The following is a 13,975-nucleotide window of genomic DNA, read 5'->3' as shown; positions in this document are numbered from 1 at the left end:
CTCCCGCTCTGCCGCCGGCAAGGTCAGCGCAGTGCCACGGCAGCACCGGCCTCCGCCATCCCCCAGCCGCCGGCCAGCCGCTCCCGGTTCCCACCGGCTGGAGGGGCGGGCATGGCTCTGGTGACCCCACACCACCCACGCGGGACACGGCCATCCCGTGACTGTGTGGGCTGGCGATGCCCCTGCCCGGAGCACCGGGGAGCGCCGCGGGCACCGAGCGCGGGGGGCGGAGCGGCACGGCCCGCGCCGGTGTCCGACCGCCCTCTGGCGGCGGCTGGCGGCACTGCCGCGCCCGGCCCGCCTCCCGCCCACTGCCCGCCCCCTGCCCACTGTCCCCTGCCCGCCGTCCTCTGTCCCCTGCCCACTGCCCACTGTCCCCTGCCCGCCGTCCCCTGTCCCTTGTCCCCTGCCCGCTGCCCCCTGCCCCCTGCCCACTGTCCCCTGCCCGCCGTCCTCTGTCCCCTGCCCACTGCCCAGGGCCCCCTGCCCGCTGTCCCCTGTCCCTTGTCCCCTGCCCCCTGCCCACTGTCCCCTGCCCCCTGCCCCCTGCCCACTGTCCCCTGCCCATTGCCCACTGTCCCCTGTCCACTTTCCCCTGCCCACTGGCCCACTGCCCCCCGCCCAAATCTTGCCCACTGCCCAAACCCTGCCCACTGCCCACCCACTGCCCAAACCCTGCCCACTGCCCGCCCACTGCCCACACGCCGGGAGTCTGCATCCAGCCCGGCCCCACTTGGGCTTCCCCAGTATCCACTGCCTTGTCACACCCGTGTGACTCCAGCCCACGACGCCCCAGATCTGTGTCCGAACAAGCCCTCTCCCCCACCTGCACCCCAGAATTCTGCCTGCCCTTCTGTAGTGCAGCCCCGGTCCCTCAATCTATCCCATGGGAAGTGGTGGCAGTGCTGCCTGGCACCTCTCCAGTGGGTGTCACCTGTTTCCTGAGGCCTCTGGCCACCCCATTGCTTTCCATAGATCTCAACATTGTGAGGTACCCTGGGGCTTCACATGGCACCACATGGCACAGCACCAGTGATCAACTGTCCGCTCTGGGACAACATGCCAAGAGCCCAGCTCCGCGGTGGCACTGACATCCCAGGACCATGTGCTCCAGCCCCTCTCCACCTGCATGGTCACAACTGCCAGGAGGAGGCTGGGGCGTGGCTGGGTTGGCAGAATCCCTGGCTGCCCTGAGCCCACCCCACGGCAGGAGTGGCTCAGCTGGTGCCCGCTGCTTGGGCACAGATCCTCGTGGCTGGATGCTCTGCAGCCTCTGGCACAGCTGTGTCAGCACCTGGACACTGTCACAGAAGAAAAACACATTCCCTTGCCTCAAGATGGAATTTCCTGTTTTGTTTTTTTATTAAAATGGTGCCCATTGCCTCCCATGCTGGCAGGCACTGCTAAACAGATCCTTGCTCCCTTGGCTCTCTCCCCCCATGCCGTCCTGGAGGGCAGATGGGCTAAGATCATCCTCTCCCTCCAGCAACGGGCTTGTGCCCAGTCCAGCCTAGCGTGTTGCCCACTCTGTTCTGTCCAGCCAGCACTGGACACCCCAGTGTGTCAGGCCACAAGATGCACTTTCCTTCTCCCTCCTGCCCTGCCTGAGCGGCTCTTCCTGCGAGAGAACCACTAAATCCCCGGCTCTCAGGATTCTTTCCCCAAGAGAAGTCATGCGGCTCAAACCGCCCAGCCCAGCCGAGAATTTGTTACACATTTACCCCACATTAATGAGGCGTCACCGGTTGCTTGGCCTTCGGACTTCAGGGATACTTCACAGGCAGACCCGACCCTACAGCAGCTATGGGGGTACCATGGGGTGAGTCTCCCCAGAACGGGCACCACGGCAGCAGCCACATCCCCTTCCCCTCCCTCCAGCCCTGCTGGGCTGGCCTTTTCTGGAGCAGATGAGGCACTGGACGGTGATGAGTGCCTTCACCCTGGCACTTCTCCAAGGCAGGAACAGGACCGAGCAGGCAGGAACGGGTGCTTGGGGACATCGGGATGTACCGCCGGCTGTGATCGCGATTCTCGCACCTCTCTTCCCTTTCCAGTGCAGGCAGAGGGGATGGCAGCACCCCAGAAATCCCTGGGGTCCCGAGGGGCTGTTCCCAAGCGGCCAGGTCGCTGGGTGCAGAGGGAGGACACAAGACACAGTTGCCTTTTGTTGGTGCCGGCCCCGGGAGCAGGGACCGGGGCTTTGCATCCCCTCCCTCCACCCCCGCCGCTGGCGGGACTGGCGCCCAGCACCGGGGATTTGGGGTTTAAAGAGCGGGAGGCAGCCAGAGCCCCAGCTTACCCGCCAGGCGAGGAGGCAGGCGAGCTCTGGTAGAGCCCACGCACCATAGCAGGTGAGATGGTGGATTTGGGGCACCGGGCTGGCCCATTGAGGGGGGCTGTGACGTTGGGGGACTGGGACTGTGGAGCTCCCTGGGAAGCAGTGAGGTCCCTGCCTCCCCGCAGTGGGTACCGGCTGCCAGCGGGCTCGGACGTGGTCCTGAAGGGGAAGTGAAGGCACCATCGGGCACGTCGCACCTCCTTGTTCCTGTCACCCCACAGCTGAGCAGGAACCCCTAAGCCTTGTCCTGGGGCGGGCAGGGGTGGCAGGGGTGAGCACCACCGTGCTGGGAAGTTTCCCAAGCAATGCTCCTTCCCTGGGTACTGGTTTATGGGAAGGGGGACTCACCTGATGGCCTCCCACCTGCTGCCCCTGCACAGTACTCACTGACTCCCTCAAGGCAGGGTTTGCCCTGGCGGGCACCTGGGTGAGCTCCGAGGCAATGGGGAAAGGGGGTATCCTGAGGCTGGGCACGGGGCTGGGCAGGAGCGGGAGCCGGGCCAGCAGACAAGGCTCCATTGTGCCGTGCCGGGGCCGCTGGCTCGGCCGTCAATAGTTCCATTATGCTCAGCGGCGGCCCCCGCAGCCTTCCCAGCCGGCACAGCCACCCGGGAGCACCGTGGGAGGCAATCTGAAGTGGCTGTTGTGTTGGGGGGCCGGGGTGAGAGGAGAAGGGTGAGAGAGGAGGGCAGGGTGCCGGGACTTCACCACTGCCTGTCTGGGTGCTGCTGGGCGCCGTGGAATGCTGTGCTCCCTGGTGCCACCAGCTTTGGGGGCAAGATGCCCAAGATAAGAAGCAGGCAGGCTCAGGGGGGGCAGCTGGACACCCCTGTCTTCACTTCCCACCCTTATCATACCACCAGACGTTGCCTGTGCCCAAGGTGGCCATGGCTGTTCTGCTTTGCCCCGGGGCAGGGATGAGCAAGTGGGCAGTGAGGGGCTGACATCAGCCCTGGGTGTGGACGTGGCCGGGCCAGCAGAAGAAGATGAATGGATACGCGGGCTTCCCGACGAGACACACCCTGGCTAAAATTACTGACCCCATGGCAGGGACACCAGACTATTTTTAAAGCCTAAGGAGCTGGATGCCGCTGGTTGGTGTGGCTCAGGGCAGGGCCAAAGGGACATGGGCAGGACAGCAGGCAGGGGAGCTCAGCCAGCATCTCCCACTGCCCTCCTGCTGGGGTGAGGATAGTGCTTGGATGGTGGCAGAAAGCCTAGGTGGGTGTCCTGCTCCTGCCCCATGTATGGTTTTCAGGAGCTTCAGCGGTTTTCAGTGCAGGGCATATGGCCACTCTGCCTGTGCCAGAGCCTCGCTGCTGGGAGACACGAAGCCAAGGGCAAATGGGCACCTTGCAGCATTCCCTTTTCAAAAAGCCACTGTCCTGCACCTGGACGATGGCCATCCCCTTCTTCATCACTGCCCCAAAGGTTCACCATGTACCCCATGGCTTGGTCCCATAGGAGGGACACATGATGGCAGCAGCCCACATGTGCTCAGGCACAGGGGTGCACACAACACCCCCATCCCCTGGGCAGCCCAGATCAGTCCAGCACAACGTTGGGACAATTAAAAAGGGATTAGCTGGGCTACACCAGCATGGCACTGCCGGGAGCCAGTACCTAATCCCGGCAGGAATGCACTGGGGCCACAAGGGTCCCTGATGCTGGGGTCTCACCAGCATGTTATGATGGGGGATGGACTTAGTGTCAGGGTGGGTGTATCCACAGACAGGGTGTGAACCTAGAGCTGGTGTCCCCCTGGGACATTGCCACCATGCTGTGGTACAAGGATGTAGCTGTATCAGGCACGTTTGCTTGCTGCCAGCCAAGCCCTCACACTGGCACACTGGGGGTGCCATGGGCTCTGTCCCCTGCCTGGCATATCCTTTCCCTGTGCCAGGAATGTGGCAGCCACACAAGGTCATCTCATGGCCCAACATTATGGATGTGGACCACCACAGATGGACTCCCAAAGAAGTCCTAAAGCCACATCTTTAGTGCTGTCACAAACCACCAACAGCTTTTTGGAGTGTCCAGACCTAGGGGATACTAGTTTGAGCAGCATATCCCTGTGCCCGGGTCATGGGTGTAGGCTGGGGTGAGGATGACACACTCCTCCCCTGCTGACAAGTTGGCAGTGTCACTGGCAGCGCTGGCAAAGGCCACTCTGCTGCACAAACCCCTCTCTTGGCGGGGAGCAGTGCCATGCCAAGCCCATGTGTCACAGGGATGCCTATGGCACCAGCTGTCATGACATAGCTCACCTTGACCCGTGGGTTTTCCATGTCCTCAGGCACGATGGCTCCACCAGGGCAGAGGAAAGCTCTCTAGGGCCCAGGAACATGGGGGACCACCCTGTAGCACCCTTGGGGGCGTCACCCCACAGGTCCCCACATAATCCCGAGGGTTCTTCTGGTGAGGTACCATTCCCATTTGGGATGCAGGATTTGTACCCATCCTGAGGGCTAGTGGATGCCAGTCCCTGCCCTTCTCCATACATGCAGGGTATCCAGCAGCCGGTGGTCCCGGTCAGCCATTCGATGGCATGGATAGATGCCATGGGCTGCTGGCTCACGGCCGGCACAGGAGATGCAGGAGCGCTGTCCGTTGCCCGCCGCCGTGCCGCCCCCGGAGCCCTGCGGGGGTGGAGAGGAGCCGTTTCCTACCGCTGACACCGCTGGGCGCTGCCGGCGGAGCTACAGCTGCTTGCCGGAGCCGGAACCGCCGGGAGAGATTTGGCGAGGCAGCGATCCCTGGGTGCGGATCTGCCAGAGGCAGGGAGGGATCAAAGAGCGAGAGCGCCAGCACCTGCTGGTGCCGTCGGCAGTAACACCCCCGCGCTGGCGGGGAGCCAGGCCACCGGCACCTGGCTGTGAAACCTTCCGCGGGCTGGCACAGAGAGCGGGGATGAGGGCGGGATGCCAGTGGCGGTGCCCATTCCAGGTGGGGACCGTCATCATGCCAGCGCCCGGTGGCTCCGGTGCTTGCCCGGAACACCCCGTGGGGCGGGAAGGGGTGGCCGGCGGCCGACGTGGCGCATCCCTCCCGCGCCGTTTTTTTCCGGGATGGAAGCCCGGCCCTTCTGACGCTTGATGGTTTCTCCAGGCGGAGCCGCTGCCAGCAAGGTCCCTTCAGGGCTCCAGGGCTGGGGTGATGGTGACGCCACCCAGTCACTTCGCCACGCTTGCCGGGAGTGGCGGTAATTGGAACAGTCCCAACTGGGTGAAGGAAAACTGAGGCACGCTGCTGGAACAGCACAGGAAGGTGCCCACTGTGCAGGGCTGGGCACGACATCCCTGTCCCCACCATTTCAGCGCCATCCTGGGACAGTAGGCACAGAGACGCCATGCCCGTGTGTAGCCACCCAGCTCAAAGTCCTACTGGTGCCTGGACAAAGTGTTACAGTAGAGTAACCCCTGCCGTACCGGTGCCAACTCCTCCTCTGCTTCCCCACCCGTCCCCTCGCTGTCTCTATCCTCCTAGCTGCCCACAAAGCTGGGCTGGGCTGGGCTGGATGCCACTCAGCACTGTCGCACAGCCAGGGAAGGAACAAGTGGTGGTGCTGGAACAGAGCCTGCCCGCATGCCAGAGTACCAGGGCTGGCAGCACGAGGGTTACTGGCACTGGGATAGAAGGGCATTTCCCGGGCACCCTGCCTGCACGGCTCTGGCTTCCTGCTGAACTCACTGCCTGCCCGTGCCAGCTGCCTGCCTGCACCTGCGCCTGACCTGCCTGCACCCGCTGCTGGCCCGCCTGCACTCCCTGCCAGCCCACCTGCGCTGGCTGCCCGCTGGCATCCACTGCCTGCACCTGCCCGCACCCGCTTCTGGCCGCACTGCTGCCTCCCCACTCGCCCTGCACCTGCCTGCAGAGTCTGCTGCCTGCACCCCTGCCTGCCTGCAGCTCTGCCTCCCCACTCATTCTGGACCTGCCTTCCTGGACTCCCGCACCCGCAGGTAGGGACAGTCAGGGGCGCGGGGAGAACAAGGCAGGTGTGGCCCCCAAGGCAGATCGTGTTGCCCCCGCCCCGAGCCCTGCCCGCCGAGGCACGCGTGGCCCCGCTGCCGGCACCGCTCGGCACTTGCTATTCTTGGCAGCGGCAGCTGGAAAATGGGAGGCAGCGGAGGAATTTTGTTTGCTCCGGGCTGGGTTCGGGCCAGACATCTGGGCTGCAGCTGAGCGGGGCGCGGGTCCGGCCCCCCGTACCCCCAGTACGGCCTCGGCACCCCCGGCACGGCCCCAACAGCGGGGCAGGCATGTGCCTGTCCCGGCCAGGAGGTAGCCCCGTCACCACTTGTGTGCTGAGCCACACGTGTGCTCAGCTTGGCATTCTCAGTTCTGCCCCAGGGGCAGCGGGTGTCACCGTGGGTATCCCGGTGAATGTCACCTCGGGCCACTGGGGTGTCAACACGGGTCTGTGTGTGTGAGTTGCCGTGCGTGTCCGCCTGTGTGCGTGTCTGTCTGTGCGAGAGTGCCCGCATCTGCTCGTGAGTGTGTTCGCACACACGTGTGCGTGTCCCTGTGCGCGCCCCCGGCCCCGCCCCGCCCCGCCCAGCGCGGCCGCCCCGCTCCCTCCCGGCGGACGCGGCGGGCGGGGCCGGGCCGGACCGAGCCGAGCCGGGACACAGGTGGGTGCCGGGGGCCGGGGGGGCCGGCAGGGTACGGGGGTGGCCGGGGAATGTCCCGGGACGGGGTCTCTGCGCTGCCGTCGGGGGGGCTGCCCGTGCTCGTACCTGGAGGCTCGCGGTGGGGTTCGTGTCCCGTCTGGCGCCGAAGGGCTGGCGTCGGGGTTGGCACGGGAGGTTTCACGGGCTAGATCTGCCAGGCTTGGCACCGAGGGTCCGTGGTGCTGCCGCTGCCGCCCGCCCCCCAGCCGGGCCCCCGTGCCCGCCGAGTCAGAGCCACGCGGGTCCGCGCCCGGGGGTCTGTCCCGGCCGCTCGGCAAGTGAGGGCAGGCGGGAGGCCCCCGTGCCCCGGCACGGCCCTAGCTGGCTGCAGCCGTCGGGGCTGCCAGAGCCCGCCGGGTCCCGCGTCTCATCCCGGCGCCTCTGTAAATGCCATTAGCGCCGACCGCCTTCGTGCCGGGACGCTGGGCAGCCGTACCCGGCACTGCGCCCAGCCGGGCCCCGTCCTCTACCCGCTGCCCGCCCCGGGCACACCTCCGCCGGCCAGCCTGGAGAGGGCTGCCCTGCCCGCAGGAGCCCCATGGATATGTGACCCTCCAGGCAAGCATCCCCCGATTCCCAGCTCGGGTAGGGTAGCAGAGCCTGGAGTGATTGCACTGAGCCCCGGGGCTATGCTGGGGCTTTGGCTGTCACCGGTGTCTTCGTGAGGCCCCGGTGGCTGTGCCACGGATGAAGCCCACAGGTGAAACTCACAGGGGCTGGTGACCAACATAACTCTGTGCCTTGCACACGGCACTGCAGCATGGCCAGGGGGCAAGGTGGGATCTGTGTTCTGGCACAGTGCCCTGATAACCATCACCTCCCACTCCCTATGGGGAGAGTGTGCTGCTGCCAGAGCTGGAGGACTTCCCTGCCTCGTGGTGGGCACCCATCAAAGTGGCAGACGCACCGACGTGGGCCCGTCTGGGTATTGTGGGCACCTGTTTAGCCAGAGTCCTCCAAATCCTGCTCCCATTTGCATGGTGGTACAAGAAAGGCCAGGGTCTAACGGTGGGGCTGTAGCAGTGGGGGAAACTGAGGCATGGCACCCCATGACTACCATCACAGACAGCTTGGCCAGTGCTCAGGAGCCCACTGACTGTCCAGGTGCCCTACCTGATTGTCGTCACTTCAGTGCTTGCTCTGTCCTTGTCCCCATTCCTATAGGACAGCTCTGTGCTTGCAGGCAGGAATGGACAGAGCCCACAAAACTCCTGCTGATGGGCTCAGACAGGCATGGGCAGCGCTGGCTGCTGCTTGGCTGGGCTACCTCTGTTTCTCCTCAGGCAGGAGCAGGAGGGGTGTTTCCGAAGCCCATTATATTTGGGATTGGATTAATGGGGCTTAAAAATAGGAGGGATGCTTCTGGCTCACATTCCCTCCAACTGCCAGGTCGAGCCCAGTGGGGAATCCCCTCATGCCATGCCTGGAGTTGCCCTATGCCGATGCTCAGGGCTCTCCAGACACCGTCGGCAGCATCGGGGAGGGATCTTGGTCTGGGGGCTGTGGGGAGGGGGCTGTAACCCGAGCTGAGGTCTTGTTTCTCTGCCCCAGCCGCGGCGCCAGCAGCCAGACCCCGGCCATGAGCCGCACGCTGCTCCTGCTCCTGCTTCTGCTGCGCGGCCTCACCACTGGCCGCCCCCCACCCGCTGCCACGCCCCGCCTCAAGCTGTCCTTCCCCGGTGAGCATGGGACACGGGCGGGGGGCCGTGGGGTCAGGTGTGGGTCCACTGGTTACGTGTCAGCAGCACCCAGCATCATCCCGAGGGACGGGAGTATCCTGGGGGGCAGCATGGTGGGAGGGGTGCAAAACCCCAGCACTGGCACGTCCCCGGCACCGCTGCCTCCCTCCCCGCGGGCTGTCAGGTGTTGGTACTGGCTGCCGTGTTCCTTAGCTGATGCCAGCCCTTCCAGGGCCACCTGCCTGTCCTTGGGGTCATGTCTGTGCTTGGGACCTCACTCCCAGCCCCCGGCATGTGCTGGCTCAGATGCCCCTATCCCTGTGTGCACCATGATGGCACTCCCTAGCCACAGCTGTGCCGTACCTGTTGGGAATGTCGTGCCAGCTGGAGAGCTGGTGCCGTGTCCCGACTGGCCACTCCAGGGGCTCCAGCACGGCGCAGGAGGCTTTGTCCAGCGGCGGGTCTCAGCAAGAGCTCTCCTCCCAGGCTGACAAAGGGCTGTTTGTTCCCGCCACGGTGGGATTAGCTCCGCGGGGCAGGGAATGGCCTTCTCCCCTGCTGCCGGGTGAGCGGTGCAGAGATGGGTGCCGAGGAGCATGGGAATCATTGCCGAGTGGTTTGAGGATGAGTTTCAGGGTACACAAGGATGAGTGTGGGGCTGGTATGGGGATGAATTTTGGGCAGGCAAGGGCTTGGTGAACCTAGTCAAGCCAGTGGGACAGGTTTGGGGGAGGGGACGGCATGGCAGGGGGCTGTGGCCTGGGCTGCCTCGGAGCATGTCCGGGGCAGTGGAGATGGACAGGCAGTGGCGGGGCCGGGCTGAGCAGTGCTGGTGGGTCCTGGCAGAGCTGCGGGCTCGTCATGGGCTGCGCCTCTTCTCGCTGGAGCACTCCTGCTGCTATGAGGCCCTGCTGCTGGACGAGGAGCGCGGCCGTCTCTTCGTGGGCGCCCAGAACCACCTCCTCTCTTTGGCCCTGGATGACATCAGCCAGCGGAACAGGAAGGTAATGGGGCGGGGGGGACATGCTGGTGGGGCAGTGCCAGGTGCTCCAAGTGCTGTGACCATCTCCTTTTCCTCCCGCAGATCTACTGGCCAGCTCCTGTGGAGTGGAGGGAAGAATGCAACTGGGCCGGCAAGGACATCACAGTGAGTGATGGGGCATGTTGTGAGATGCCAGGACTGTGCCAGGGATCTGCCTCAGCAGTACCTCACCCTTCATTACCTCCATTCTCACTCAGGCTGAGTGCATGAACTTTGTGAAGATCCTGCACCCTTACAACCGGACCCACCTGTACGCCTGTGGCACTGGTGCCTTCCACCCAGTCTGTGCCTTCGTTGAGGCTGGCCAGCACGCAGAAGTGAGCCTCCCCTGGCACCACCACAACCTCCAGCTGTTGCCACCTGCCTACCTCCCATCCTTACCCCTCTCCAGGAGCCTGTTTTCAAGCTGGACCCCCACCACACTGAGGATGGCAAGGGGAAGAGCCCATATGACCCCCGGCATACAGCCGCCTCTGTCCTTGTGGGTAAGGGCATTCTGAGCCTGGAACTGGGTGCAGCATGGCACAGGGATGCCGGGGGGTCCCCCTGTAACTCTTCCCTCGGTGCCTGCCAGGTGAGGAGCTCTATTCTGGGGTAGCCACCGATCTGATGGGCCGTGACTTTACCATCTTCCGCAGCCTGGGCCAACGTCCCTCCATCCGCACGGAGCAGCATGATTCTCGCTGGCTCAATGGTCAGTGCTGGCGACTGGGAGGGTGAGAGGGGGGCACTGGCACCCCGGACCCCGGCACAGCAGTGCTGCTGTCTAGAGGCATCAGGGCAATGACTCCTTCAGGCTCAGATGTATGCAGTCCTTCACTACCTCCAGAGGGTGATTTCAGGGGTTCCTGTGTCCCCTCGAGACCCCCAATGTCTGATGGAGTCCCATCCTCACTCTGCCTCTGCTCTGCAGCTGGGCAGGATTGGTTCTGCACCCTCCCCTGGGACCCCAGCGGGTGTTCCAGGGGAACAGAGCAAGTGGAGGCATTGGAAGCACCACCCCTCTCTGTCTCCAGAGCCCAAGTTCGTCGCCGTTTTTTGGGTGCCAGAGAGTGAGGACCCCGATGATGACAAGATCTACTTCTTCTTCCGTGAGATGGCAGTTGAACGGCAGCAGGGGCTGAGCAAGACCAGCTTTGCCCGTATTGGCCAAATCTGCCGGGTGAGAGCACCCACGGGCAGGTGGGCTGGGGGCCAAGGGTGTCCGGGATGCTGCTGCTGAGACCAGTGTCCTCCTTTCCCTGGCAGAACGACATGGGCGGGCAGCGCAGCCTGGTGAACAAGTGGACGACATTCCTGAAGGCTCGGCTCGTCTGCGCTGTGCCAGGACCTGATGGGGCAGACACCTACTTTGATGAGCTCCGTGAGTAAACAGGGGTGCAACCCCACCAGTGTAGCTGTGGTCAACACTGGCAGCACTGATGCCTTCCCTGCTTGTAGGAGATGTTTTCCTGTTGCAGACAAGAGACAAGCGCAACCCTCTGGTCTATGCCATCTTCTCCACCTCCAGGTCAAGCCCCCTCCCCAGTACCCTGCACACACCCAATGGTGCCCCCTTGCCCCCTCACATCTTTCCCCTCTGTCTCTCACCAGCTCTGTTTTCCAAGGCTCAGCTGTCTGTGTCTACACTATGGCTGATATCCGCCGGGCTTTCCTGGGCCCCTTTGCACACAAGGAAGGTCCCAACTACCAGTGGGTGTCATACCAGGGGCGTGTGCCATACCCCCGCCCAGGCATGGTACGTGGTGTAGGGGTGTCCCAGCTGGTGCCACCAGTGGGATGCCACTACTTGGGCTGGGGACAGTGGGGTGTGAGACCCTGCTTAGTCAGTGCTGTCTCCCTGCAGTGCCCCAGCAAAACCTTTGGCACCTTCGGCTCCACCAAGGACTTCCCAGACGAGGTGATCCAGTTTGCCCGTCACCACCCGCTGATGTATAACCCTGTCTTGCCCCATGGCCAGCGCCCCCTCTTCCTGCAAGCCACCGTGCCCTACACTTTCACCCGCATCGCTGTGGACCGTGTCACCGCTGCTGATGGCCACTACGATGTCCTCTTCATTGGCACAGGCATGTAACGACCCTAGGGATGGGGCAGTAAGGGAGAGTGGGAGGATGCTGGGGCTGGGACCCTTGGCCTCACCCCTCCCTGCCTGCAGATGTGGGCACAGTGCTGAAGGTGGTCTCAGTGCCCAAGGAGAGCTGGCACCGCATGGAGCCACTGCTGCTGGAGGAGCTACAGGTCTTCCAGGTGAGGGTCAGGGTTCCATATCCTACCAGTCAGACTTCCCCACAGCATCCCCATATGCTGTCCATGCTCTGGGTTGTGCCAGGGCACTCCAGCTGCCAGGATATGGGAGCCAGGAGGCTGCGTACCCAGGTATGCACCTTAACTCCTGCCCGTGCTCTGCCCACAGGATGCCTCCCCCATCACCAGCCTGCAGCTCTCCTCCAAGAGGGTAAGAGGGGACCCCTGGCCATTGCTTTGTCCACCATGGCTGTGCCTAGCCCTGTGCCACAGCGTGGGGGTGCTTAGCTCTGCTCTTCCCCCAGCATCAGCTCTATGCTGGCTCAGCCACAGCACTGGCCCAGCTGCCCCTGCACCGCTGCGGTGCCTATGGCAAAGCCTGTGCCGAGTGCTGCCTGGCCCGGGACCCATATTGTGCCTGGGATGGCAACACCTGCACCCGCTATGTGCCCAACACCAAGAGGTAGGTGACATGCCAGGGTGCAGTGCTGGGGCAGCCACCCTGCCCCGATGCTATGGTGAGGAGCACAGGTCACGCTGCTGCAGTCCCTGCTCCTCCATCACCTTCCCACAGGCGTTTCCGCCGGCAGGATGTCCGCAATGGTGACCCAAATGTGCTTTGCTCTGAAGGTGAGCTGGGACCCAGCCAGAGTCCGGGTGCCAACCCTGCCATGGTGTGGGGCTAACAGCCAGGCCGTGTCCCTGCAGATCCCAGGCGGGACACCGTGCCCCAGAAGCAACTCTATGGGGTGGAGGGAAGCACCGTGTTTCTAGAGTGCATCCCCAAATCCCTGCAAGCCCACATCCTCTGGACACACCAGCGCACCCTGAATGATCCCCAGCGAGAGGTAGGCTCTCCCTGGCCAGGTACCGCCGGTGGGACTGTGCCGTGCCATGCCGAGCTGACCGGCCATCCCTACGGGTGCTGCAGGTGCGGATGGACGAACGGGTGGTGCAGACGGAGCGGGGTGTCCTGCTGCGCAGCGTGCAGCGCGCCGACGCCGGCCTCTACCTCTGCCACGCCACCGAGCACAGCTTCACCCAGCCCCTGCTGCGGCTCTCCCTGGAGGTGATCGGCGCCTGGCAGGCCACTGGCGTGGCATCTGCCGGAGACCCCCAGCTGGCCGCCGGGATCCCCGGCCGCAAGGTTTGGTACCGGGACTTCCTCCAGCTGGTGGAGCGCCCACCGCTGGGAGCCACGGACAAGGTCTGCCAGAGGCTGTGGAGCCGGGGAAGACCCCCGCCACCGCCGCGCACTCCCGCCGGCCCCCCCGGCCGGGGACAGGGTGAGGAGCCGCGCAGAGCCCGCCGCCGGCGCACCCACGAGGGGCCGCGGGCCGAGCGGGGCCCCCGCAGCGCATCCCCCTGGTGACCCGGGGGTCGGCCCCGGGCGCCTGGCTCTGCCTAGGAGCGGAGCCGCAGGTGGGGCACAGCCTCGGCAGCCCTGCCGGCAGCACTGCGTGGGCAGTGGCGGGGGACTGCAGCTCCGGGGCCGCGGGAGGGCAGCCGGGCTGAGCGGCACCCCCGAGGGGCTGCCGGCTGCCCTTGCCACCGGCTCCAACACCGGTGGGGACCCAGCCGGCTGCCGGCATCGCAGAGTCACCGAAATATTTATTAACGACTGTTACGATGAATGTAAACCTACGGGGCCAGGCAGTGCCCGCCCCCCCAGCATGGCACTGCAGAAGGACAGCACAGCAGGGTCGCATTCGGGTCCCAAAAGGGCTACAGGCAGGAGTGGGAGCACGGAGGGGCAGGACAGGCACTGGTGGGACACAGGGACCCAGCAGAAGGGGGGCACAAAGGGGGAGGTATGGGGGGGCGTAAAGGTGGCACCCACCACCCTGGGTGTAGAACAGTGGCACAGGGGACCTTGTACTAATTGAGCACAATAAAGCAGATTCAGCCGCCCAGGGTCCTGCGTCTGACCCACAGCCTGAGAAAGCATTCAGGGCAGCCTGGTGCCCCACAGCGTGGACCCACTCCAGCATCCCAAGCCTAA

General features: G+C 64.5%; 1 protein-coding gene across 1 annotated transcript; it reads left to right on the top strand.

Annotated features, from left to right (window-relative positions):
- The first annotated feature begins 1,482 nt into the window (after positions 1-1,482).
- Positions 1,483-13,892, top strand: SEMA3B (semaphorin 3B). Its single transcript, XM_066326783.1, is given in 19 exon segments — positions 1,483-1,689; positions 1,692-1,782; positions 1,784-1,819; positions 8,560-8,687; positions 9,534-9,691; positions 9,772-9,834; positions 9,927-10,046; positions 10,121-10,214; positions 10,304-10,423; positions 10,746-10,891; positions 10,978-11,092; positions 11,170-11,239; positions 11,323-11,467; positions 11,576-11,795; positions 11,885-11,976; positions 12,143-12,184; positions 12,279-12,436; positions 12,548-12,821; positions 12,905-13,892. Coding segments are annotated over 19 exon segments (2,529 nt in total). The 5' UTR covers positions 1,483-1,673; the 3' UTR covers positions 13,346-13,892.
- Positions 13,893-13,975: the final 83 nt, after the last annotated feature.

This window comes from Sylvia atricapilla, chromosome 11 (assembly GCF_009819655.1).
Source record: "Sylvia atricapilla isolate bSylAtr1 chromosome 11, bSylAtr1.pri, whole genome shotgun sequence".
NCBI classification, from domain to species: Eukaryota; Metazoa; Chordata; class Aves; order Passeriformes; family Sylviidae; genus Sylvia; species Sylvia atricapilla.
The sequence above is the reverse complement of the archived record's forward strand: the minus strand, read 5'-3'. Positions and strand labels throughout refer to the sequence as shown.